Source organism: Ciconia boyciana, chromosome 2 (genome assembly GCF_034638445.1).
Source record: "Ciconia boyciana chromosome 2, ASM3463844v1, whole genome shotgun sequence".
Classification (NCBI taxonomy): domain Eukaryota; kingdom Metazoa; phylum Chordata; class Aves; order Ciconiiformes; family Ciconiidae; genus Ciconia; species Ciconia boyciana.
In genome coordinates, this window is record NC_132935.1 from 97,319,190 (window position 1) to 97,345,956 (window position 26,767).

At 41.9% G+C, this 26,767-nt stretch overlaps 1 protein-coding gene across 1 annotated transcript; it reads right to left on the reverse strand.

Annotated features, from left to right (window-relative positions):
* Nucleotides 1-1,899: 1,899 nt before the first annotated feature.
* ELOVL2 (ELOVL fatty acid elongase 2) lies at nt 1,900-25,327 on the reverse strand. Its single transcript, XM_072851386.1, has 7 exons — nt 25,297-25,327; nt 19,656-19,843; nt 8,419-8,496; nt 7,111-7,282; nt 5,066-5,190; nt 2,663-2,797; nt 1,900-2,028 (listed from the first exon to the last, which is right to left on the reverse strand). The coding sequence occupies exons 1-7, from the start codon at nt 25,310-25,312 to the stop codon at nt 1,900-1,902; spliced, it is 843 nt and encodes a 280-aa protein (XP_072707487.1). The 5' UTR covers nt 25,313-25,327.
* Nucleotides 25,328-26,767: the final 1,440 nt, after the last annotated feature.

A 26,767-nucleotide genomic window follows, 5' to 3' on the forward strand; every position in this document is an offset into this window, starting at 1 on the left:
TTTCAAGCACAAATTTAAACTCTGACCCGAGACACCTTTCGCCATGCCACTTTCTCCTCTTGCTTTTGCTGGACAAAACAGTCTGTTCTTCTCCCATCCTGTACCACTTCCTCAGCCCCTTTCCTTCTTATCCATGAGCCCTCATGGCTGCAGTCTCTCAGGCTGCTCCCAGCTAGGCTGGCTGCCCTGCACCTGCACCGCTCCCTGGGACAAACCTCCCTGCCTCTGCACCTGCAGTCTCCAAGACCCCCTGATGACAGACCATCTAGAGGGGATAACTGACCCGGGAGGCAGAGAAGAATTGGAGGAGCAGGATTTGGGACAGTCTCTTCTCCGTGTGGGCCTTCTGCAGCTGCTCGGTCCCTCTGTGCTGGCTGCGCAGGTGGTTTGTCACCTTCCTGCCCTGGGACCCCGTGGGGTGACGGGAGGGAGGGGACACGGTCCCTTTACAGGACTGCTTCGGTCCGGGGGCTTGCTGGGCTGGGAAGACTCCGAAAGGTGTTTATATTGAGAGAATTTATGCACACCAGATTAGAAGAGACCAGAACTACTCCACTGTGAAAAAGGGAGAGGAAAAAGTCTGTGTCCACTTTTAGTAGAGATTTTTGAAGTGGGCTAAATGAGAAAAGGGTGAGGGCAGATCCCCAAAGCTAACTTTGGGTATTCCTCATTTCTAACCATTTAAGTGGGAGGTAAATGCAGCTAACTGAAGCGGAGAGGATGGTGACTGGCTGTTGTAAGAGAGACACCGTTACAGCTGCAGACAGCAAATATCTCCTCGCTTTCCCTACAGAGGATTGTGCCTCAGTCCCATCTGTTTCTCCAGTCAGATACCAGTCTGAATATGGCCCACCTAGCACAGAAATTCCTGTATGAAGTGCTTTGTTCATTGCTGAATTCACTTTTAAGATTTTCTGTGTCTTCTAGTCTATTAATATGTGGCATGTCAGTTTGCTTCAAATTAGCAGTGTTTGTATAGGGTTAACTTTGTGCACATTTACACTCAAAGGATTTATCTTCATTAAGTTGTTGAGCTTCTATTTCTTTCAAAATCCATTTACTCAGGACTACTATTAATTTAGCACATCCAAAGTGACTTGTTTTGCTCTGACTAGAGCTCAAAACCCCATATCATCATGTGATATCATGTATTCTAAATACTATACTGGGCAGTCCCAGGTGCTACCAGTCCAGCCCCCTGAAATAGCAAGTGTCTGCCAGCCTTCGTGGTGTTTGAGTCAGGTTGCATGTGCATAAAGCAAGTGAGCCCAGGGCATGTCTGCAAACTATGGGATGGTGCACCTGGGCTCTGCCCGCTGTTACGTCCTTCCCCAGGGCTCCCACAGGACCAAAGGGATGGTTGCACCTTGCTGGTGTCCATGGGAGAGAGTGTGCTTTGGGGAACGGCTGGAAAGAAGCAGAGAGGGGTATGGTGATGGAAAAGGTATGGTTCTCACTTCCCCCCCTGCCCCCCCTTCCTTTTCCTGACCGTGGCCACAGTTTAGCTGAATGTGTTGGGTGCACTGCAAAGCCTTGCCTCACGACCTCTCGTGTGCACAGAAAGTGCTCACCACGTTAGTCTGAACAGAGTCCTAACCTTTTGAAGGCATTGATGGATTTATCCATGAAGTGTCTTATAAGGCGTTTTTGTGTCAGCATTAGAGATCAGAAAGGTTTTCTTTTTCATATGAGAAAGATCTTGGCTGCCTTTGTTCTGATGGTGATCTCTGACAGGACAAGTCATTCTACTTGTTTTGTTAAAACCTAAATAACAGTACATTAACAAGTGTATGGTACAAAGAACTGATAAACGTAATCAAATAGGTTTAAGCTAAAGCTTGCAATCCAGTCTTTTTTGTTCTTTTTTTTGAAAAAAAAAAATCATAGGAAATACTGTACTTATTGTGCTTTCTTATTGTTCAGGAGTCCATTGGCAGCAGCAAAGTAGTCCTTATGGAAACCGTTCTTGATTTCTGTTGTGACAGGGGTTTCCTTTATAGCTGTTCTTGAAGGTGCTTTCCGATATGTCTATAAAAGCAAAATCCAAAGTAAATACTTGGATTTATTTAGTGCCCCCTAAACACTACTTATGGTTAACTGTAAAATGGAGCTGTCTGGTGTTTCTTGATGCAGGTGTATACATTTGTGTTAGACTGCGTTAAGGGAACTGTATTATTTTCACTGCTGTGGGTGATAATACCTTACTAGTATTACTGTAATACTTCTTGATGTTAAAAGAGATTTTAAGCCCTTTTCACTGGAAGCTCTATGTATGCAGGCAGGCTGGAGCAGTCCCTGCTAAAAAAGGTTGAAATAAACAATGCAAAGGCAGAGCTGCTTGTTTCTTTTTTCCAAGGTGGGGGGAAGACTCAAAGTTGCCCAACAGAGCAAATTCAGACCTCCTAAGTCCTGAAGGCGACACCTGACTTGCTATACAAATGCAGAAGAGCTGAGCTGCAATGGGGAGGTCATCATTACTGAATAACTCTCTCTTGAAGAGACATCACTGTATCTATCATTCTTAACTGACATATGTATTTCAATACAAACATTATAAGTATTAATGCTCATTCTACATGTGAAGTCATCAAGACTGCTATCCAAAATGTTAATTTTTTTTTTCCCCCCACCCGTGTCAGAGAATTCTTGGAAGACTGCTTACCTTAATGTAGAAGTTTATGAAGAGAATGACCAGTGTGGCCATGTAGGAGGACTGGAACATGAGGCAGCCAAATGGGAATCCACATGGCTTCACAGCTGCGCTGAGTGTGTGCACAATAGTGAGCAGAAATTGGATCTTGTGGAGGAAAGATCATGCATGAATATTTGCTGAGAAAGGGTCAGTGCCAGCTAAATCAGATATAACAATGTCACCTAGTCCTGCTCTTTGAACATTTGAGTATTCTTGAAAACTATCCCTTTCTGAATCTGTGAATGTATTGTGAGGGTTAACTTAAAATGGCGCTCTTATGAAATTAAAAAAAACATAAGGGGTCAGAGATTTCTAAAAATATTAGTTTAGAGGCCTAGTTGGCAAAATGAAAGCACTTCTTTTTTAATAGGGGTTGTTCTATCCCCCAGACCATGTTGTGCTGGGTACAGCATTGTCTCTGTTACTGGGCAGAAACTTGAGAGAATTCTGAAGACTCCAGGCAATAACTTTAGAAGTCTGACCAAAAATGGAAATCCCAGGTCCGAGGAGAAGCTCGAGTAGGCTTGTGTTTGCATTAATGGAGTTAAGATGGGGACAAATGAACCAAAATGATATGGAGAAGGAATTGCAGAAGGCTATCTGTATTTAGGACTGTGAACCACAGCCCATGCTGGTACATCTAATTCTCCCCAGCCAGCTGAGCATGCCGTCAATCCAGTGTGCTGAGGTGCATTTCAAACAGGGCAGCGTGTTTCAACAGCAGGGATGGTCTCAGCTCAGAGAAGAAGCATTTGCCAAACACATTTCTACACAGGTGTTTTTAAGATCACTGCAAAGATCTGAACTCCCAAATAATATGAACTGGTGCGAGATAAAAAAGTGAAAGGAACTTTATTTTGCATCAAGCCTTATCTTGTTGATAGAAGCTTTTGATGTGGCTCAGCTCTTTGGGTACAGCAACAGCCGGAGTAAACTTTTAGAAGTTGGACAACTTCTGTCTTGTCTAAGAGTTTGTTTACATCATTTTGCATTTTGTAGTTGTACCACAGTGTGGTGGCTTAACCTTGGCTGGCTGCCAGGTGCCTACCCAGCTGCTCTCTCAATTCCTCTCCTCAGAGTAGGGGGAGAAAATGAGATGAAAAAACTTGTGGGTTGAGATAAGGGCAGGGAGGGTAACTGGCAAAACTTACCAATTACCATCACAGGCAAAACAGACTTGACTTCAGGAAGATTAATTTAATTTATTGCCAATTAATAACGGAGAAGGATAGTGAGAAACAAAACTAAAACCATCTTCCCCTAAGCCCCTGTTTCTTCCCAGGCTCAACTTCACTTCTGACTCTTCTACCTCCTTCTCCTAAGTGGTACAGGGGAATGGGGGTTGCAGTTAGTCCATATTGCTTTGGCTCTGCTGCTCCGTCTTCCTCATGCTCTTCCCCTGCTCCAGTGTGGTGTCCTTCCCATGGGAGACAGTCCTGCATGAACTGCTTCACTGTGGGTCCTTCCCATGGGCTGCAGTTCTTCAAGAACTTCTCCAACATGGGTCCTTTCTATGGGCTGCAGTTCTTGAAGAACTGCTCCAGTGTGGGTTCTTTCCATGGGCTGTAGTCCTTCAGAAATGGACTGCTCCAGCGTGGGTCTCTCCCAGGCCACAGGTCCTGCCAGGAAACTTGCTCCTGTGTGGGCTCTTCTCCACAGGCTGCAGCTCCTATCAGGAGCCTGCTTCTGCATGGGATCCTCCATAGGCTGTAGCTTCCCTTGGGACATGTCCACTTGCTGCAGCATGGGCTCCTGCACGGGCTGCAGGTGGATATCTGCTCCACCATGGACCTCCATGGGCTGCAGGGGGACAGCCTGCCTCACCATGGTCTTCTCCACAGGCTGCAGGGGAATCTCTGCTCCTCCTCCTCTCCTTGTGCTCTGACCTGGGTGTCTGCAGGGCTGTTTCTCTCACATTTTCTCACTCCTCTCTCTCAGCTGCTGTGCAGCATTTTTTACCCTTTATTAAATATATCACAGACGTGCCCCCAGCTCTGCTGATGGCCTCAGCTTTGGCCAGTGGTGGGTCTGTCTTGGAGCCGGTTGGAGCTGGCTCTGTCAGACAGGTTTTTTAATAACTTTTTAATCAGTCCATTTGCCATGATTAAGCAGTGTCCATTTTCTACACAAGAGAAACAATAATGGAATTTTATGGACTGTAGAGTTTCTACTGTATTGTAGAGAATATTTCTGAGCGCCATTTCCTTCATTAAGTTATACAAGCTGTACTAGTGACTTGTTCTGTATGATACCTTTGTTATATTTTAATTCCAACTGGCTTAATTCTGCAAATGACAATATTTATCTATCATTCAACTCTGGTATTTTGAAGGATTTCTGGTTATTAAAAATGAGATTAAAATAGATATATACCAATTGTGCCTGTGTGAGGTATTTCTTCCACCACAGATACTTGCGCATAGAAGGGATGACTGACAGTCCATAATAAGAATACATGAGCACGTGGATAAAGCTATTCAACGTGGGTCCAAAGAAACCTATAAAAATCCAACAAGGGAAACATTTTATACACCAACTGCTAAAAAGTTAATGAAGATAATATTGTTAGCAATGCCTCCTGCATATGGTAAGTCTTCCCTCTGTGCTTATCCTTTGCTAAAGACATTCCTGATGCGAAGAGGTGCTGTCCTAGGGACAACTGACAAACTGAATGATACTTCCTACGGGGTTTTTCTCATGCTGAATTTTGTATTTTCATCCCGTGTTTTTCATTTTCTCCACTTTCCTTTACTGTTCTGTAGTTTACAGGCTATTGCTTTTGTTCCCCTCCCAAACATTATTTGCATGAGTCTCCCCATCATCGCTGTAAGCTTTAGACACCGCTGTGGGTGACTGTGCTGCTGGTACTGCAGCTTAGTGCCCGGGGAGGCACCCGCCCTCCTGCCTGATGCAGTAGTAAGGGCTTTACTCGGAATTAAACTAGCCTCGTGTGGCTGTGTTTGAGCACTGCTCTCATTTTCTTCAGTGGCTCTTCTGCTAGATGCAGATTTCCAGAACTTCACCCCAGATAATACCTTGCTACTCTAATTAGCTACACATGGTAAATACTAATTCTAGAGCAAACAAGTTATCCTCTCTACCTTATGGACTATCGAGAAGTAGCAGCACTACTCTCTGCTGTATGCTTGTGTGTTTGATGGCAGTGCTTGACAACTACAAGATGGTCTCACCAATAGTTTTGAGTTTTCCACTGATTAATTACTTAATAATTACCGATTAATTACTTAGCTGCTGATTTTTCTACTCTGTTCATTATAATAGTGCAAAGCTATTACAAAGCGTGGGGAATATGTTCAGACACAATAGAAAGCACAAACCCCTGCCAATTTGTTTACATCTCTGTAGAAATAGCTCATAATTGCTATGAAATCTTTGCTCTCTGCTTCTACCTAGAACAGTGATTTACACTGATTTTGTGCTGTCCATAGTAAGTGCCAACAAATGTGAATTCTGCTTTTTGTTCTGAAAAACACTTGCAACAAGTTACTTTACAAAATATTACAGTGGACTGAGGTGACTCCCTTTAATAGGTCAAAGTAAGAAAACTGATTGTCTTCTCAACTCTGATAACAATGCCACAGGAAGCCTCCAGCTCTATGAAGCCCTGGAAAAGTGTGCATGTTGTGGGACACCTGAAGTAGTCCTCTGCTGTTTGGACTTAGTATACAAATGCCAAGTGACCAGCCTGTGGCACCGTACATCTTCCCCCACCTCACCAGGGGAGATGATGATAATTACAATATCCTCCTAAGAGACAAGTCATTTACTGTTGTGAAATATATTGAACCCAAAACACAATAAGGCAGAGGATGCTGCTACTTCTGCTATTCCAATATGAAATGAAACCTATATCAATCACTTCTGGCTGTCCAGTAGTTCTACTACTTGAATGAGATGTATTCTCATTTAAGACAAACTGGTATTTTAATTAGCAATTATGTAAGTAAAGTATCTTACTAAAGCAGAATGTCAGATTGATGCATACAGGAGTCAAACTTGTAAAAATGCTATTGAGTTAATTTGTCGTGATTGGCACTGACTTTACTAGGGTCATGATTTCCTCCTACATCTGCTTTTGGAGTAGGTCTTGTATGTGATCACTCTTGTGTACTACTCGGCAGTGTTATTCTGGCTAAAAGTGGTTTGAAGAGAAGTAAATATGAGGGGTTGTGGCAGCTAAGTGGAAAATCTAGGGCCTAACAATCAGATTTTTTTTTTTTCCCTGAACTTTTAACCATGCTTTTAATTTTACTGTGATCTGCAGGTGTGTTGGCAGTTCTGAAAGGCTATGAAAGTTAATGATGCTGTCCATGATACACTTGCTTTGCATGGTGATGTGATTCTCCTCCAGCAACAGGTGACTTATACCCCAGGTGATGAAGCGAACACAGACTTACTTTGCCCACAAGGTATCCAGTTCAGAACACACCACCAAATGTTAAACATAGTGGCATGGTGATACACATGAAGGAAGGTGATCTGGCTGCTTTTCTTTCTCAGTACAAAGAAGATAGTGTCCATGAATTCAATTACTTTGGAAAAATAATACCACCACAGCACCTTGGCTACCTGTACAAGCAAGAACAAAGGAGGAGATCAATATCAGTCCATAAAAGGGCTTAAATATTGCTGTACTTCATCAGTCCCTAGGCATGTAACTTTCCAAAAGGCATTAATGTCTTACTGAAGGAGGAGCACAAGCTCTGGCTTCAATTTTATTTCCTTGCTGAATGAAGCAGTTTAGAAAAAACACATAATTTTTAATGTGACTATAATATAATAAAATATACAATTATCTAAATATAACTTAAGAAATACAAACTTTGAGGAGGAAGGATTTTCTAATTGTTCTGTTTTTTTCAATACAGTTGTGGGGGGTTTTTATGTTTAGGTTTTTTTAAGGGTGCTACCATTTATACTTTCTGCTGACACATTTTGCTGGCAGCTTCTTCTTTTTAAATAATCCAAATTCAACACCTGACACAATGGAAAATACCTTCTAGAGTTGAGACACTTAATCGGAGCTCAGGATATGTCCCAGGACAGTTGAAGACAGTTAGTTAAAATAGAAAGGGGGAAAACACCTTGTTGATGGGAAAAGGTATTTAACTGACCTTTTCCTTGGCATAACACAGACAAATTTTGAGGGTTGGAGAAAATTATATAAGTTAACTAATCTTTCTGCCCTTGAGCTCTAACGTTATCTGGAAAGTAAGCCTGACATGGGGAATGGCAGAGGGTTAATTGCTATGGTGTAGAAATAAGGGCTGAAACTAGAGATGAGCCAAGTCAGCAAAATGCCTCTGCGGTTTTCCAGAGTTTAGAGTTGGGCTTAAATCCATTTCCAGCTACAGCCCAACAAGTGTTGCATTTTAGATGATCAATTTTTTGTTCCAAGTTTTTAAATTATCCATATTCTCTGTTTTAATAGTCAGGTAATGCTGTTTTGATCACAGATCTTGATATATGGCTTTTCAAAATACTCCCTGTCATGCTTTCTACAGCAAGGGTGCATCTGTATTGCATCAGAAAGATAACACTTCTTGTTTGCTACCAGCTGTTAGGGAACTTGATTTAAAACCCTCATGTTAAGGATGTCATCAGTAACATCCTTATAAATGCCGTGAACACAGAAGTGTTGCACAGAAGACGCAGAGGGAAGGGCTGCCGCGGATGCTGGGGGCTGAGCCATTGCTGTCTCTCACCCGGATGTCGGCCTCCCCTGCGCTGTGGAGGTTCTGGCACTGCAAGTTGTAGCCTCCTTCCCATGTGGCAAGGATGAGCTGGAACAGAAAACACAGCAATTATGTTCATGAACAGATGTAGCAGTTTGCTTTTACCCCTGCGGTTGTTCTCTGTTTATTGAAAAAAGCAGCACAGAAGTATGGTAGGTTCCTAATCCTTCCATGAACCGATGCTCCCAAACCAGAAAACTTGCTAATATCTTGTGTTTTGAAATGCAAAAGGCATCAGGTTGTGTTGGAGATATACACTGAAATGGCATACCTTTTACGTTTCTCTAGCTTTAGAGCCTTCAAGGCATCCATTAAAATTTCTTGTTACTTAGTGCAGTGATCCTGATCCTCACTCCAAAGCTCATGCTTGAATATTGTATCTCTGTCCTGAAGCAGTATGAACAGAGCTTAACATAGCTCCTTGGGCAAAACAGTCCTTCAGAAAAATTCCCTGAGGCCAAGCAAGCAAACAAGTAGTGCAATGGGAGAAATATTTCCTAATGCCATACACGTGTCTCTTTATCCTACACTGTTAGATGCAGGGGGAAGTAGAGAGCGGGCATAGTGCTGAATGGAAACATGAATTGGACACAAGCAATTTCTTAGATTTAGTGCATATCATACTGGGAAGCAGACAAAGCAATGAAATGTCAGGCTACCACACTGTGATGGAGCAGAAGGTTTCTAAAAAGCCATGTGGTGGCTTTTGATGTGGAATACTTTTATAGTAATGACCACCTAAAGCATTCAACAGCCCTTTTAGAAAAGGGAGCATAATCTGTTGTCTATAAATTCTATGTAGAGTCCATTGATTTTTAAAAAGGTCTTATTCTTGAATGTGTGAAAAGTGGTTTTTGGGGCCAAACTGACCAATTCGTGTTCTGGGGTCTGTTTCCTTCTAAACAGAGGTTGCAGTGACTGATGGTGGGAGAAATACACCAAAGTGTTACGCTGTAGGCAGAATTGCAAGATGCTGTGAGAAGGGGGTTGCTTTCAACTCTGGCACTACATTCACAGGGAAAGTGCGTATCAGTGTCTGTACAGACTTTTCCCTCCACTTCAGACTGAAAAGTAGTCTCCTGCGTTGAATGTGTGACAGTCTATACAAAAATGAAGCAGAGAGGTTCTTGGTGATAAATCTGAATTAATTACTAGAGTAAATACATGAAAAAAATTAAAAGATTATCGATAATATTATCTGGAGAACTAGCAAATAGCCTAGCATGCTTATTATAAATTCATGTTAAAAAGCAATAAAACCTGGAGAGCCAGGGTCTTCTATTATTTTTCCTCTGAATTGCAATTCTGTGATTGTCCCTGTAATTCGAACATAGCTGGTGTATGTGGCCAAACTAACCCATAGAGATTGCAGAGAGAGATGAAAAGACAATAAACGCGTGTTTTGCAGATAACTACTATATAACAACCAAAGCAAACACACTCCTTTTTGGAACAGCCCGTGTTTTGGTGGATTCGCTTACGGTGTGTGCCAGAGGTCACCAAACCAAACAGGATGGGACCGGAGTCTAAAAACAGGAGAAACCACAAAAACGCAGCTAGAGATCCTCATAGAAATGCTCAGTGCAGCTGAGATCACAACTTGTCTTGCCAAGCTGGCCTCTGACTGCTCTACTTTGCAAGCTAATTTTCAAGATTTCTGGCTAAGTTCCTAATAAAAAATTAGTGGAGAAACTTGGAAGGCAGAGAGTACTTTTTTGGGATCCTGGTGATCCTAGGCCATGATTTCCATGTTGGCTATCAATGATGTGGAAGGTAAGCAGCTTACCCAGTGGTACCAAATGAGCCAGCTGCATATCCGGAACAGAAGCTGGTACCTTGACACAAGATGTTCAGTTACTAGGTCTCTCTTTCTCTGATACCAAACTCATACGTTATTTGTACTGTTTCAGTTATGTTCCCTTTCACATGCTGAGCACTCTCATGACTCTGCAGAGCTGATGGTATTAATTAATCATGCAGAGATGGTGCAAGTACAGGATGTATTAAAGATATGAGAAGTCCCCTCTCTCTTTCAAAATACAAATTATCTCTCTCTAGAAAACAATTCTTTGAATGCTTTGCATTCTTGGCAGCCTATCCTGAAAATATTATTAATGCATGCATTGTTTGAAGCTACTTGGAAAAACAGATCACGTAAAGAGGAAAGTGCTGCCTTGTGAAAAATTTCTGCGAAGTAGCAACATCCTGTTAATCAGCAGAGTTTTCATATTTTGCTGTCACCCTAATGTTGCTCTTAATAGATTCCAATTTTTACACCAATAAGTGACCTTTATGCGTCTACTCGAGTATAAACAGCATGAGGATTCACAACAGTTGCTTTGCTGCAGCAGTCTAACTCATGCCTTTTTTTTTTTTTTCCAAAGGGGAATCACATTGCTCAGGAATGAGAGCTGGTTCCTCTGTCAGAAATCTCAGCGGGGGGTGGGGGGGCAGCAGGTGCCAGACTAGCAGACTAAGCACCGAGAGCCCGGACCCAGGGGCCTGTGTCCTGCTCATTTCAAGCTTTCAGCCTCAAAAATCTCACAGCTGTAGCTTGTTCCTGCATCTGTTCTCTACAGGTAGGCTAGAAAGGAAAGCAATGTGATTTTCTGAATGGATATTCCTGTTTCTACTGACTGGGGTTTCTCTGTGCTCTTTGATTGTAGAAAAAGCTCTATGCATGTTGGGCTTTCTCAGACAGAAAATACCTGGAAGCAACAAGGTATAGGAAGACAGAGGGTGAGGCACCAGCATCTGGCTACATCTGGCTGGCGACTGGTCACCGGTGGTGTTCCTCAGGGTTCACTTCTAGGGCTAGTTCTGTTCAATATCTTTATCAACAGTCTGGCTGCAGGAGTTGAATGCACCAATAGCAAGTTTGCTGATGATACCAAACTGGGAGGTGGTGTTGACTCTCTTGAGGAGGCCTTGCAGAGGGATCTAGACAGATTGGCGCATTGGGCTATGACTAATGGGACTAAATTAACAAGTTGAAATGTCAGATTCTGCACCTAGGACAGAGAAATGCCAGGCACAAGTATAAATTGGGAGAGGAGTGGCTGGAGAGCAGCCCTGCAGAAAGGGATCTGGGGGTGCTGGTTGACAGAGGCTCGATATGAGTCAGCAGTGTGCCCTGGCAGCCAAGAGGGCAAACTGCATCCTGGGGTGCATCAAACACAGCATAACCAGCTAGTCAAAAGAGGTGATTATCCTGCTGTATTTAGCGTTGGTGTGGTCTCACCTCGAGTACTCTGTGCAGTTCTGGGCCCCACAATTTAAGAAGGATGTGAAGGTCCTTGAATGCACTCAGAGGAGGGCTACAAGGCTGGTGACAGGGCTGGAAGGAATGTCTATGAGGAGCAGCTGAGGAGTTTGGACTTGTCTGGTTTGGAGAAAAGAAGGCTGAGGGGTGACCTTGTTGCTCTCTACAGCTTCCTGAGGAGGGGAAGCGGAGAGGGAGGTGCTGAGCTCTTCTCCCTGGTATCCAGTGATAGGACACGTGGGAATGGTTCAAAGCTGCGTCAAGGGAGGTTTAGACTGGACATTAAGAAGCATTTCTTTACCAAGAGGGTGGTCAAACACTGGAACAGGCTTCCTAGAGAGGTGGTCGTTGATGGCCCAAGCCTGTCTAAGAGGCATTTGGACAATGCCCTTAACAACACGCTTTATCTTTTGGTTGGCCCTGAACTGGTCAGGCAGTTGGACCAGATGATCATTGTAGGTCCCTTCTAACTGAAATAGTCTATCCGGTCTATTGTCTGTCTATCCAGAAACAGTTCTGAAGGTGAAGCCAAAAACTAATAATGGAATTAGTATTCAAATAATTGAAATTCATCTCAAAAGTTCAGACTGGGAGGATGAGCTCTAGTGTCCTTGTGGAAAAAACGGAGCAAGAAGCCTCTTGACATTATTATGCATATGATGTTTTACTGGATTTTCTCTGGAATTCCAGCCTTCAGGGTAATTAAAACAACTTGGTCTGACCGCTATTCTCAAGCAATAGATGTCTTGCTAAATAAAGTAAGGAGACTAATCTACATAGTGGAAAGAAGGGTCTAACTTGCAGCGCTGTGAATCACCTATTTCCCTCGGCCGTAGGAGGAGATTTTTGTTAGTCCTCGTGAATGGCAGCTCCTCCCTGGATCTGTAGACTTGGACAAAACAGTCCTAAAAGCAGTTATCTGCTGCCCACATGCAAAGGAAAAGGAGTCTAAGCAAACACTCAGGACGGTGTCTCAGGAAGGAGAGAGGAATGACTTTGTTTTCTGTGCATTTTTTATTTTAAGTGATTTTTAGAATGAAATGCCTCAGAAGATTATCAGTGTCTAAAAATAGAGGCCAGATATTCATAAAGTCACCTGACTTTCCTGTTTTAGTTTTTAAAGGGAGAAATCAGCTCCTTGACTGTAACATGGCTCAGTTCCACAAGCATGCAACATCTGAATTGTCTTCCTATCCCCAAGAGGCTGGGGTGAAGGCATGCCACAATGTTACTGAGGCTATTGTGGTTTTACATAATAAGTAGATGGATAGAGGAAGGTACCATTAATCATCCTTGATTTATCCTTAAATCAGTTTTAAACAATACCTAGAAAGCTTTCAGGCAGGTTTTCTGTCTAGGACATTCAACTATAAAATCATCTGTGAATAGTATTTGTTGAAGAACATCTCTCTATGTAGGTTGCCTATTTTCAGACGAGCCTCCAAGAATTGTGGTATAATCCCAGATTTCAGATGGATAGCTGAGATGCAGAACAGCCTGCATTTCCATATTGCTGCTCTTGTGTCTTGAAGATCTTAAATAAGCTGTAGTCTGCCAAGACCATAAACCCCATAGGGAAGCAGTGTGGGCTAGATTGTTCAGGCCAGGACTGGGGGATTCCAGGAGCCTAGTCTCAGCCCTGCCACTTGGTCAGTGCCTTGGTTTCCCCAAATGTAACTGTTTAGCAGTGGTGTTGTGCCGAACAAGAAACAGGTGCTGAATAGGAAATACCTCATAAGATTTTTCACAATTAAAATATTTTGTTGTCCCTCTTTATGATGCAGTTGAGAGATTTTTCATGGGGACAGAAATGTAAAGAGCATGCTTTGGGCTACTCCTTGGTGAGGCTCTCCACGGGCCTAGTTAGAGGTCCGATAATTGCATGCATGGTGTCCCCTCAAAAAGATTGGGTAATTCTGTAATATACTGACTGTGGTTTGCTATCCTGACCTGCAATATGTACAGCTGGACTCCATGTTGGATCTCTCATCCTGCTGGAGCACCCTAACTAGAAGGATACTGGTTATTCCGGAGCAGAGGAAGTAAGCGGTGGTCTTATTTTGAGGTCGGAAAGTTCATATCACAGTAACAAAAATAAGAGCCCCTTCCCATATGAAGTTTTTATAAATGTCTGAATTTTTTTTTGTCAACAAAAACTCTTTCAAATGTAAAGCCACGTTGCTGAGAAACTCCCAGCCGGTTCCATTTAATACCCCTTAAGTAAATGGGAGACTGCTAGAAGGATTAGTGAACTAATGACTTCAAAATGACTCTAACTTAGTTGTGAATGGTAATTCCTCTGCGTGTTGCTGTTGTCTGGGATAGTGGAAGAGGCTAAAAGAAATCCCTCCTAGGCTTATTTTTGATGAATCTTTGATTACATCTCCTATTCTGAATAGCTCCCGTATGTTACTTTGTGGTACCCATGATGGTATCAGAAACTTTGCACATGTGAAAAACCTCATCATATGAATTTTTACTCTTGATTTCCAATCAAGTTCTACTGAATTCTACTTGAATGTGCAGGTGAGATCCAGAGCACTGTCTTTTTGATGAACAGGCTAAATGTTCTACTTAAATGTGGAGCTCAAAGGTCAGTAGGAAAGACATGGAGAACTCAGAGGATGAAAACTGAGAAGTGAGGACAACGTGTCCAGTTAGAATAACTGCAGGCAAGGACGACAAAGTCAGCTCCTCAGCTCTCCAAACAAATTATGTGATTAAGATAGAAGAACACCTGGGAATTTAACTCTATTCAGACAAAGTTCTTACTTGCTTGAAAAAGTTGTTTGCTTTTGTCCTTACATTTCACTGCTTTAAACTGCACTCTCAGTGACCTTTTGCTGTCTAGCTTTTTTTCCTCACTTCTCCCTTCTTCCAAATGATAGAAAGTACACCTGATCTCTTCTGGTTTCTCACTTTGTTCTTTTCCTTTTACTCCCCTAAGGTTAAGACAGTCTTTCTGTCCTAATTAAAGAATTACTTCAAAGGAAGCCTTCACCGCAAGCACCAGCCCTTATGGATCTAGAATAATTCCTTACTTGTCTGCTAAATTTACATTCACTAACTTCTGAACAATTAATGAAGGAGTAAACAATCATTTATTACAATCTTAACAAAAAAAAAATTATGTTGAAGTTGGATTTCTATAGTAAAATTCCAGGACAATTCAAATCAGCTCAAATCAGCTTAAAAATGTCTTTTTACCTTTCCTTATCACCTGCACTGTTAAAATTTAGACCTTGTGCTACTCAAGCTCTGTCTTTTTAACACTTGCACAATTAGGAAGCAAATCTTTCTGATGTCAGCCATTATAATGATGGAATAAAACAGGGTTTAAGTGCTCCTTCTATTTTTGGTTTGTTCCTTTCATTTGCCCACTGTTACCCAAATCCAGGCATTATACCGGACTTTCTAGTAATCTGTGAGATGTAATCCCAATTGCAACGTGTAGGGCTAAAAACGCTGGCTGGTGGCGCTGATCGTGCCAGTATTGTGCTTCTGACCTTTCCCTGCTATCAGGGGATACAGAGAAGGCAATTCTGGTACTCCTGGGAATCCTCACATTGTCTTGGCACCTATGGATCTGCAAGTCATGACTACAATCCAGAAACTGGACTTGCTGTGGGGTGAATTTTCAGTTCCTAGAAACAGGTAATGTGAAGGTAACTCTTTTTTTTTTTTTTTTTTTTTTTTAAAACCCTGTAAGGTAAAAGACTTTTCTTCTGGCTTCACTAAAAAGGTTAATGCACTGGGCTTGCAATACCTGTGCAGTTCTGCTCTTTCCCCTTTGCTCTGAATCGAGGGGTCCTCACATGCAAGTCCTGCTTCCCCACATGGATGTGGTTGCTTGCTTACAAATCCTATGGATTTGTAATAAGTCTGTGAAGCTACCTGGGGGTACAGGCAGCTTTGAGACATTATGCCACCCTTATGCTAATAACATATTAGATCTCCTTTTTAATCTGACCCAGATGGTGCTACTGTCCTTGTTTTCTTAGTGCCTGATCAACAAAAGGACTTGGGTGAGAGCTTGATGACTAGCTGAGACTTAATTTAAATAGGGCAGAGGTGATACTTACTGCTGGGGAAAGCAGCCTAAGACTGTGGTAGAGATTATGTCTTTTCCTATTAATGAGAGAGAGTATCCTCACCTGAGTAATTTCACAATTCAGAGATCAGCATTGGTCTCTTGTTTCCAGTTTTAATTTATCATTGGAGTTGTGACAGTTTTATCCTGTGGTGACCTTCAAAACCTTATCTTGGCCTCTGGCGCCTCAGATTGCATCCCTGGAGTGTGGTTTGTGAGCTGACTTGCACATGAAATAATTTTAAAATATGCAAAGACCTGATAGCTTTTCACAGTAAGCTGGTTTTCTGCTCATAGTTGGTACTTCTAGGATCTTAGGCAGAGATTTGTGTAAAGGTATATTTTTCTTCAGTGAGATTGTTTTGAATTTTTTATTAAAATAAAAAAGTGGTGGTTTTTCTTTATGCGGATTTTTGGCAATGTTACTAGAAATTGTTGGGTCACTAGACCTGATCTGGGTCTATGAACACTTAATGGTACAGAAGAGTACGCAACCAATAACAAACATCTGACGAAGGTTTCTCTTGTAGTGGCAAGGGTGGAGGGAATTTTCTGGCCCGTTGGTAGTGCACCTGCAGCCTGCCTAATTTAAGCACAGGACTTGTGTCTAAGCTTCAGGTACTTGAAAAAGCCATGCTCCAAAACCAAGTGCCCCACTTCTCCATCATATTCAAAGGTAAGTGCCTTTGACGACTTCAAGAAAATCCATTTGCCTAACTCAGAAGTCTAAATTAAGGTCTAATAAAGTGCCCTTCTGGGATGCCTTCAAAGGGGATGCTAACTCTTTCTTGACACAGAAATTTTAAGATATCTCAGTAGGATGAGGGCAGCTGGGCAGAGCTGTTTTTCTGTAGACCTTGTCCTTCGGGGGTAGTAGGGGTATCTGACCTTATGCTAATGGCACACCTTAGAGCTGTCCTGGAGCTGTTCCTCCAAGCACTTTAGGGATCGGTTGACCTCAAAGCTCATGGAGCTAAAATCAGCTCCCAGATACTTCATGCCCATGGTGCAGTGCATTGAGCTCTGTCTCAAAAGAGGAATCTGTCCTTGGAGATTTAAGTAAAGCCCTTTTGTTATGACTCCTTGCTATAACCTTTGTCTTCTTGCCTTGAGGTTGTACAAATCAAGTGTAGTCAAGGGACAGCTAAACTAGGTGAGGAGATGAATTGCAGCACAGGTACCCCCATCAGCTGGTTTACCAGGTTTCTCGTTAAAGCCATCATGTGGGACAGCCTGCATTTAGAGATACACCCTTTCTTTTGAATGAGATGTTTTTCTTTTGAATGTCTAAGAACCACCCACTCCATTCTGGAGCTATCACAAGAAAAGTTGTGTAGCACCTTATAAACAAAACCAAGAAGAGATAAGAACAACAATGCCAATAACTGGGGTGGGGTTTTTTGGTGGTTTCTCTCTATAATAGAGCTGCTTATTTTGTGATTTATCTCTGTTGCAGAGACCAGAGGGGTTCAGGTGCAGTGGGAGGATGGAGGAATAAGACAACTGTTATAGATGTCTCTAACTAGGAATTAATTCTGAATCATACTCACTGGAGGGATCATCTGTGTTTACATAAGAAACGACTGTGCAGAATGCTCTAAATATAGGTAACTCTTGCCTTAAAGAGCTTACTGTCCATAATAGACAGAGAGAATAAGGGCCAGAGAGAAGCTTTGGAAATGAGACATTTTGAAATGTTGAGTTGCCGTAACTTATTCAGTACTGAAGATGATTTCTGCTCTCCCATTTGCCTGTTTTCCTTCAGCAGGGATGTGCAAGCTACCTCAGGCAGGTCTTGCAAGTCTTAGCTTCTATTCTGCTCCTTCACAGAAGAAGCTGTGATAGGAACCAGGCAAGTAGACTATGGAAAAATACAGAGCTGCCATTATGGAAGAGTGTTTTGTACAGTGTAAAACCAGCCTGGCTGACAGTCCAGAGCTAGGAGTGAAATCTACAGTAAAACAGCTGGCAGTGCAGATCAGTCGTGATGTCCCCCAGGTTCCTGAAAAATGCAGAATGTGGAGCTACGAGCCACTGCCAGCCATGGCTAGCTGCAGTCTGGGAGGCATAAATCAGCATCCACCAGCTACAGAATCAAGGTCTAAAGGGACTAATCTGAGGACTAACGCAACTCAGCGATTGTCTGCAGCAGTTAGCTTCAGGAAGGACAGGGCAGTGAGGCAACTGAACGGGAGCTGGCTCAACACTATTCCTGCAATGATGTGAAGGTGGCAAAACCCAAGTTTGCTTCACTGATGTGAGACCTGCTAAAATTTTCTTTGTTCATTCATTTACTTGTGGCAGGCCAAATCAGCCTGCAACTGGAGGGAAGGGAGCAGTATTTTTTTTCTATTCAGTTAATCCTTTTTGCTGAGTCCTGCTACTGAAGACAGTTATCTGTATACCTTCAAGCAAAATGGGGATTTAAACATCAAAGTGCTAATTCAAATTTTGGAGGACAATCAGTATGGAGTCATCAAACCGTCCAGCAATTGTGCTGGTTTCTCCTTTGCTCTGGGCCTGATCCTGCACTCTGACACCCACAGCAACCCCTGAAGCCAGCTGGAGCTTTGACCAGGACTGAAGCTCTGTGTAGCACAATCAGTCCTTTGCACAAACCTAAACTGCTGTTCAGCCTTTTGACCAGGCCAGTCACCTGGTGTTTAGCTCAGATTAATTTAAAACTTGAAAACTTTGGGGTCCTGTTTGGCTTCTGCAAAGTTTCTTGTCCAGCTGACAGAACAGTCAGTCCTTGTTTTTCTCATGAAAACTGCTGTTGTGGCTGGGAGCCCAGGGAGCAAGAAATGCTGTGAGGCTGTGCAGGCAAGGCAGCAATGTCAGCTCACAGCTCCGCAGGTCACACCATGGTATGAAGCACATCCTTCAGCCAGGGCTTCTCGTGCCTGGGGTCACTTTTTAAGCCAAGTCAGAAAATGTTTTGTGGCTTTTGTCTTTTAGTATTTGGTTTTTAGGGCCACAAGTGATGGATGTTAACACTTTAATATTAAAGTACCTCAATTATCACAAGGCTGAGAATGGGGAGCTCCCAAATAATATCAAAATAGGAACTTTTGGCTTCTGCTCCCCACAGGGGAGGTGAAAACACACGTCTTTGCTGAGGAGCACTGTTTGAGTCCTCTGCTGTTGCAAAATTGTCAGATGCATTCAAACCTCTCTTTTGGTTCTGAACGGATCCTGATTTCTGTGAGCATGTTCCTTCCTGATAAGTACTTGGGAAATAATCTGTGTGACCATATTCAGCCTCCAAGTCCCACAGCCCTTCCTTTTGGCTGAAGTGGCAAGTTTTTAACATCTGTCTCTTACTGCCTGACTATATGAGCAAAGCTTCTTGGTCAGGAGAGCAGAAAAAGAAAGTTGAATTCCCAATATCATAAATAAATTAGTATTTACTTTTATCTATAAATCTGTTCACGTTTAAGCATGGGCATTTGTACATAGAAAAATAATTCTTGTCTTGACATAGACACTCATACGAATAAAACCCAATCCATGGGCATATTCATGGGTGCTGAAGAATGAGGTGTAGGCATGTTTGAGCTGAGCGACTGCTGCAGATTCAAATCCATGCTTGTAGATAGACACTGTCCTGGTAGTAGCCAGCTGTCCCCAGGTGTGGACTGTAGCTCAGGAAGGACAGTTAAAACATGCCGAGATCTAAGCTGAGAAGGTACTGTACAACTCGCTGTCCAGTTGCTAAGGGACTCTTCTTGATCTTAAATTTGCTTTGCTGTTGATGTTAAATTTCCTAGCAAAACTATCTGTTGCTAAGATATTTCTGCTAAAAACTGTATATTGCTTACCCTTCTCAGCCGCGCTGCATGGAAGAACACTTACCTCTATGAGCATGTACAAGGAGAGCAGTGTAATCCCAAGGTTATATACGATGAGGTGAACCCTGAGAGAGAAAGGAGGCCTGTCCTTCATGAACTTGTTGCCCAGCCATATGCAGAGTAAGTATGCTCCAGTAAGGAAAAATGTGGGAAGGTAAGAGTCCAAAAGGAACCATCCTCTAACCCTGGCATCTGAAAAGAAACACATGCAGCAGGCAGTTAGAAGGCTATGCTAAAGTATTGTTAAAATAAGGCAGATCACATCATGAAAAAAGTCTGCTGAAAGTGTGAGAGGGAATCTGCCATGCTTTGCTCGCAAGAGCTATCCATTGCTTTTACCTCCTCAAAACTGCATACTAAGTCAGAGAATGTGTGCTGAAAACTGCATGGAATTCCCTAATAATTTAATGTCACTTAAATCTCCTCATTTTAACAGGAAAGAGAAAATGAAAAGAACACATTCCTATATGCTTTTTAAAGTTTAGTTTAATGTTTTCACTTAATATTTAATTAAATCATACCTTAACCTGCTCAATGGACAGTTTGCAGATAGTATTAAATACCAAGTATGCATGTAAAGTTGTCAGTTCATGTATTATTTTAATTCTGCATTTGCCATAGAAGTATGAAGGTATATAATACTTGCTAGAAAACATGTATACAAGGGGAGGATTTTTCAAAAACATTAAATATGAAAAACAAATGGCAAATGTTTACTTTGATGGGTATCAAAGATATTTGGCAAGGCAAGGGCTCTCCCATTTGCCTTGTCCCAAAATTAAATATTAAGGTCAAATCCTGCTTGCCTTATTCACACAAGTAATCCCATTGGCAGTAATCAGATAGTTCAGTGTATATGAGCAAAGCCTAATCCTATATGCCAGTCTGGAGGCACTGCTTCGTTGTCCTATGAGCAACTGGATGTCCTGAGTGAAAGGAGTGTGGTTTTTTGGGTTTGGTTCCCACCCACCCCCGCCCCAAGACTGAGCAAAATTTAGAGTTAATTTTCCAGAGCAACAATCTTCAGACATTTATCTATGAAAAGAACAAGGGTCATCATGCCTAGTTTTTCAAAAAGGTTACTCTAAATCTGTCATGATTTATGGAGTAAGTGAAGAAATAAGTCAGTGAGAAGCTATTGTGCAGGTCACAGTAGTTCTTCTCTTAGAAACTGTTTTAAATTACTTAGTTTATTTTTTTACAAAGACCAAGATTATGTTAATTGTAAAAGAAGAAAAGGTATTCACAGTGCATGAAAAAACATTTTACTATTTTTCCACCTGTGTTGAATTTGGAAAGGACTGGGCAATGGATGATGCAAAAACCAAAGGTGCCCAAGCACTTAACAAACTGTTGCCAACTGCAATTTTGCTGTACTGTATTCTTTCCAACTATTCTTTCCTCAAATATATGCATACAGGTATACGTAAAATTAGATTTTAAGTGAGTTAGAGTAACCTGCTTATGAACAGGCTATGAACATCAGCTTTCTTTCTCATTAGTCTTGCTCCACTTCCCACCTTGCTTCCATTGCAGTGGCTGTAACGCTCATCTATTAGATTTGGGGTCCACATGGGGTGTTAGCTCATTGCAGGAAAGACTTTCAACCAGACCTAAGTTACTGTGGAAGTCCAGTGCTCTCCTGGTTTTGACTCTCCCTTCGGTGGACTCCCAGACACCTCTAGGAGAGGTGTAGGATTAAAGCAGTCAGGACAGCACAACCTTCTGTGACAAAGCACCATCCTTCCTTTACGGTGGCCTTGCTTTGCTGTGCATTACCAAGCTAGAACACCTGTTTTCTGTATTCAGATCTCAATGTCTATTTAAGATCACCCCAGTGTGAGAGTAAAACACTTCCAACAGCCCTCTTAAAGTTCACAAGCCGTGTGTGAAGCTCTGGAATGGATGTTTTTGGGGGGTTTCTACTCCCATGTGGGTTCTAAACAGGAGTCATAGGACAGGTAAAGGTTGTGTGTGTAAGTGTTGATCTAGTGTATGTTTAGGGAGCACAAGATTTAATTTATTTAATTGGTATCCTAAATGAAGATGTAGAAAGCAGTTATGTCAGCAAGGCTGCTATCTAAAGAAGGGTCTCCCCATCCAAGGGTTGCAACACTTGGTACATAAAGGTTACTCGTACAAAGGCCAACTGGCAGCAGTAGATAACAGAACAGCATGTTTGCTCAAAGAGAAAAAGTAATTGGAAGAGATGAGAATACAAATTAAACTAAACAGCATTAAATGCTGCCCCAGTATGCCATCAGAAAGTTTTCACTCCGCTGTGAGTGGCCACAAGCATGTGGGCTGATCCATACGAAAGCAGAACTCGTCTGCTTGTTCAGGTCAGCATGTCGAGTATTTTGAAGATCTATATGATTTCCATTTCAAGAGAAATTATTAAAATGTGTACCCTAACTGATTATTTTCCACCCCGACCTTGGTACCTTGAAGGGTAAGACAGTTATTGGCAGAAAGTGGTTTATAAATGGCAGCCAAGGAATGTGACTATTTTGTTTCCACTTACATTTATCCCTGAATGACAGGAAGAGGGATGTTTTTATGTGTCAGGAAGGGAGAGGAAAGGGGGCGTATTTCAGAAAAAGTTATCAGAAGGAGAGATAAAAAGTATTTCTGTTGACTGACAGTTCGATCTCCATGTTCAAGTACTATAAAGGTATGCTGTCAATAGGAGAAAGGATTATTTTTACGATGTTGAACCCACACAGCATCTGAATTTGAGATCAAGGCAGTGAATAAAGTCACAGTGTGAAAGCTCTGGACTACAGCAAGGGAAGGAGCAGGCGCCCACAAGCTCTGATCGCTCTGTGAATAAGCTCATTCACGGTCAGTGGCCATGATGTGCCAGACCCTTGGGGTGAAATCTTGGCCCCTTTGAAATGGGTGGCAGGCCTCCCAGGCTTTTTAAAGGTATCAGGCTTTTATCAGTGGCGTTTAGAAACATTTTGATTCAGGTTTCTGTATAGCTTTGGCCAGCTGGCATCTGAGGAGATTCAGACCTTTTTAGGTGCAGAGGGTAGATGGTTTTGCACCAATGCCTTGCTACTGTTCATACTCAATCGAGGAGAGGAGGAGTGCTTATTACTTTATCGTATCTTTATTAAAATATATCTATTCTTGATTACCTCTGTTTCTTCCACAGATAAAACAAGCAACCAATTAACTAGATTCGGCTCCTGCAATTCAATATTCCTTAATTTTGTGTAACACCAAACAATACTCTGCATGTGAAGGCGACCCTGGAAAAATGCGCTCTTAGAAAACAATATAGCCATTTCACTGTTTCTCATTTTGCCTTGAGCCTAGATAATCTCCTATCCAGAATAATATGGACCGACACCAAATTGTAAGACCACTTCTTATTAAGAGATGTAACTGATGGGCATGTATGTGGCTTCTATTCCCTGATTCAAAGGACTTGGTCTGCTAGTTCAAAAGCAAACATTGAGGTAAATTTGTGTACAAAGTCCAGGTGACACCAGTGAACAAAGGCACAAAATATGCCAACATGTGAATCAAATTCAGATCTTTGATAGTATGCCCCTTATTCTAGTAGTGCAGTACTGCAGCTTGTGTTAACCTGGTACTACCAATGTGAGCAGAGATTGTCTCTGGGAACTAGCGTGTGGCTTTCTGTCTCTTCTCGTGCCCTCAGCCACATCTGGTAATGATGACTAAAACCAGTATAGTGATACCAGTATTTCAGGAGTTACTACCTAAAATATAAACCATAAACATGGGATTGATTTTTTAAAAAATAGAGCACTGTTATCTATCCTTTTAAGGCATCTGGCTGCTGAATGAAGTGTGCACTGTGGATGAAAACTGGTGGAGAGAAAGAAGGGGAACGGTTTGTTGGTTTTAGACATTTGGGGAAGCTCCCAAGAATTCATTAGATTTTCCTTTGTGGGGTCATTCTGTCCAATTTAAAACGGTTTGCAGTTTATTGTGTATTATTTACGTGTGTAGCCATATTGGAGGGAGCTATGTTAATCACGAAATGTATGATACTGTGTCATTATACCACCAGTTAAATTAAAAATCATAGTGAAGAGGCACGAACAAACAAATGCTTCTTCAGCATTGATGTCTGGAGAGGGATGGTGATGCACTTGACAAGTAATACAAATAATACTTGTTTAACTAAAGTGCTTTCTAAAAGCCTAACGGAATCTGTGTCGTATTCTGCATTGGATTAACTACAGTTTGTTCCTTTAAACAATTTATTCTGGACCAATGAGGAAAGGAACGAAGAACGTCATGACCATTTGGAAAAAAAAATAGTAGTACTTTTATGTTTGTGATCACATTTCTTTGTTAATATTAAATTGGACTATTGTAGAAGCCATTAATAAAACTTATTCTGTTTTAATCACTTCTGCTGCAGTTCCCAAGCTGTTCAGTGTTTCTTCACCAGAAATCTTTCTTTCAAGCTTCACATCTACTGCAGAGATGATGGAAAAGATTTTGTAGCCATCCATCCAGCTAAGACAAATGAGAATTTCTTGGTTTTAAGAATGCTACAGCTTGCTTTCCCTTGTCCTCCTAATTAAGCAAGAACTGTTTCTGGGATTTGGAGGACATCATTGCAACAAAATGAGAATACATAAGCATACATCCATCCACACAGGCAGCAGTTCTGGGTTTAACCACGGGGAAAACTTTGCAAGGCTGTTCCTGAAGTTGAATGTTTAAGCCCAGCAGCAAGGTGGCCTTACAGGGACCTTCTCTAATGACTGCCTGCTGTCTAAGCTCCTGTCTCGCCCCTTTCCTCTAATTGCTTGGCTCTCTTAGCTCTCACTTTGATGCTGTGCCCTCACCTTGCCGTAGCTGTAGCCTTTCTCTTTCTGCAGTCCTACTTCAGGGGGGGGGGGTTTGTTTTTTGGGTTTTTTGACTATTGCTTGTTTCAGTCCTAACAAAGCATGAGGCGCCTCCAGGCTACAGTTATTCAAGTTATTCTTGTCTAAACTGTTCTAGAAAGCAAGAATAGGAAGTAGAAAGATGCATTTGTTCTCCCACCCTGTCTATTGGTTTACTGAAATTTTGGATGTGATCCTGCAGGGTGCTAAAAGCCCTTTCTTGCTTTTGCTCTGAGCATTCCTCTGAATTAGGCTATTTGATAGCTAGCTGGACCAAACAATAACTGGATTATGAATGAGAATCAGTCCCAAAACAGATCTTCCACTCTCAGAAAAAATCCAGGCTTTCAATTTTTTTAATCTACATTAGAATGTAAAACTGAAATCCCTTGATATTCTCAGAAACAGAGGACTCTCAAATCTAGTAATTTTTTTTTTAAGTTTCAGAAAAAAAATTCAGTTTCATTTCTTTTCACCTTCAGTATAATCTGTGATTGGTTTTAATTTGTATTACAGATAATAAACAGTCAAAACAAAAATCTATTGGCTTTCTATAAATGCAGTGCATTGATAGATTTCCTACAATAATGGTGTGTTCCTACAATAATGGTGTGTTCCTGCAAATACTGTGATTCTGCCTAGTCCACAGTTTTCAATGAAAATTATTCAGATAGAAGATTTTGACTGCTTCTATTTATTAGAATATTTTTGAGTGGTAATCTGGATAGGTATTATTTCCTAAAATGGCTAAAGGTGGAGCAGCTTACCTCGAGGTCCAAACATATAGTCCACAAATGCATTTACTTCCCGGTCAAAAGCTTTCAGGTGCTCCTGAAAAATATAAAAAGGATATATGACAAAGACATTATCTCATGGCTCACATAGAGAATACAATTAAAAAAAATCCAACAAACTGGCAAAGAGCATGTCATGCTCAAGTATTTCCAAAGTACACAACATCATGTCTACTAAAAAACCCAAACCTCTTTAAAAATTAATTTAGGGCGGATTGTGGTCTAGATAACAATAGAGGCCTTGTTACTGGAAACTGCCCAAACTGGAACACTTTAGGAAGGGAAATTAAGGTTTTACAAATTAAAAAGAACAAGTATCACAGCAAACCCATCTGTGATGGATGTAATTTTCACTCTAATAAAGATGATTTTTTGTTTGTTTTTGTTATGTTTCCTCAACTGAAATAATTTTTTTTTTGTAGAGAGGAGCTGGCAATTCCTTTGGTAAGCTTCACAAAGCTGCCTGCTTGCAACCAGCCTAGTGACAGCGCATCAGCTGAGTATCTTGATGCTTTACTCTTAAAGGAAACCTTTGGAGTGAGCTGACTGAGATTTCTCTAAATCAGGCACTGAGTCCTAAAAAAAGTCTGCAGGAGAACCCAGACCTCCAGTAATGAAGTTCAGGCTGTGTAGGAAGGGAGGAAGAGGAGGGCTATGTTACAGAGACACTATGTTCTGAGGTCTAAGTCAATGAAGCTGCTAAGCTGGCAAGCTTGGCAAGTTTGTGTCTGTTTGTGGCCGAGTTGGGAGCTAAGCCTTGATCGACACAGCCCTTCCGTCAGTTGGATGTGGTGGCCTCTCCAAAATACTTCTTCCCAGACTCCGGTTCTGGGCAGTAGCTTCCTGCATGCCAGTGCCTGAACAACTCTTTGCCACAAGCCTGAGGTCAGCCAGGTTCTTCCTCTGCTCCTTCCGACAATGCCCTGCTGTGCTTGATGAATTAATTTCAGCACTGAGCAAATGCAGCCAAGCTGAGGAGAAAGACACAGAGTGGCGCTGAGCATCTCCACAGGGCAAGAGCTGCCAAGGGCTGTGTGCGCCTTTCAATGCCAGATATCTCCACACCAGCCTGGGCTGCAGTCACCATTACCAGATCTGCCTCGTCAAGAACCACGTTTGCACCCTGGCAGGTCCAGCCCTGGCCTCTGCATTCCCCTGCTGGGGCTGGGTTGTGGTCTGGGCAGGGAGAAGCTCCTGGCACTCCCAAGCCCCTTATGTTTCTTCCCCTCTTATGTTTTGGTCCTCAGGATGTTCAAAGTGGACAGATTTTGTGTGAATACATGGCAGCAAGAGGTTTTGCAGCATCCCAGGCTGTAAAGGGCTGTCTCTGCAAGATGCTGCTGTGTTCATATTATGTTAAAGAAAAACCCAACAAAACCCCTGAAACTAAAAGTATATATATATTTTTTTAACAAAAAATAAAGGACTTGCTCTGAAAAAAGAG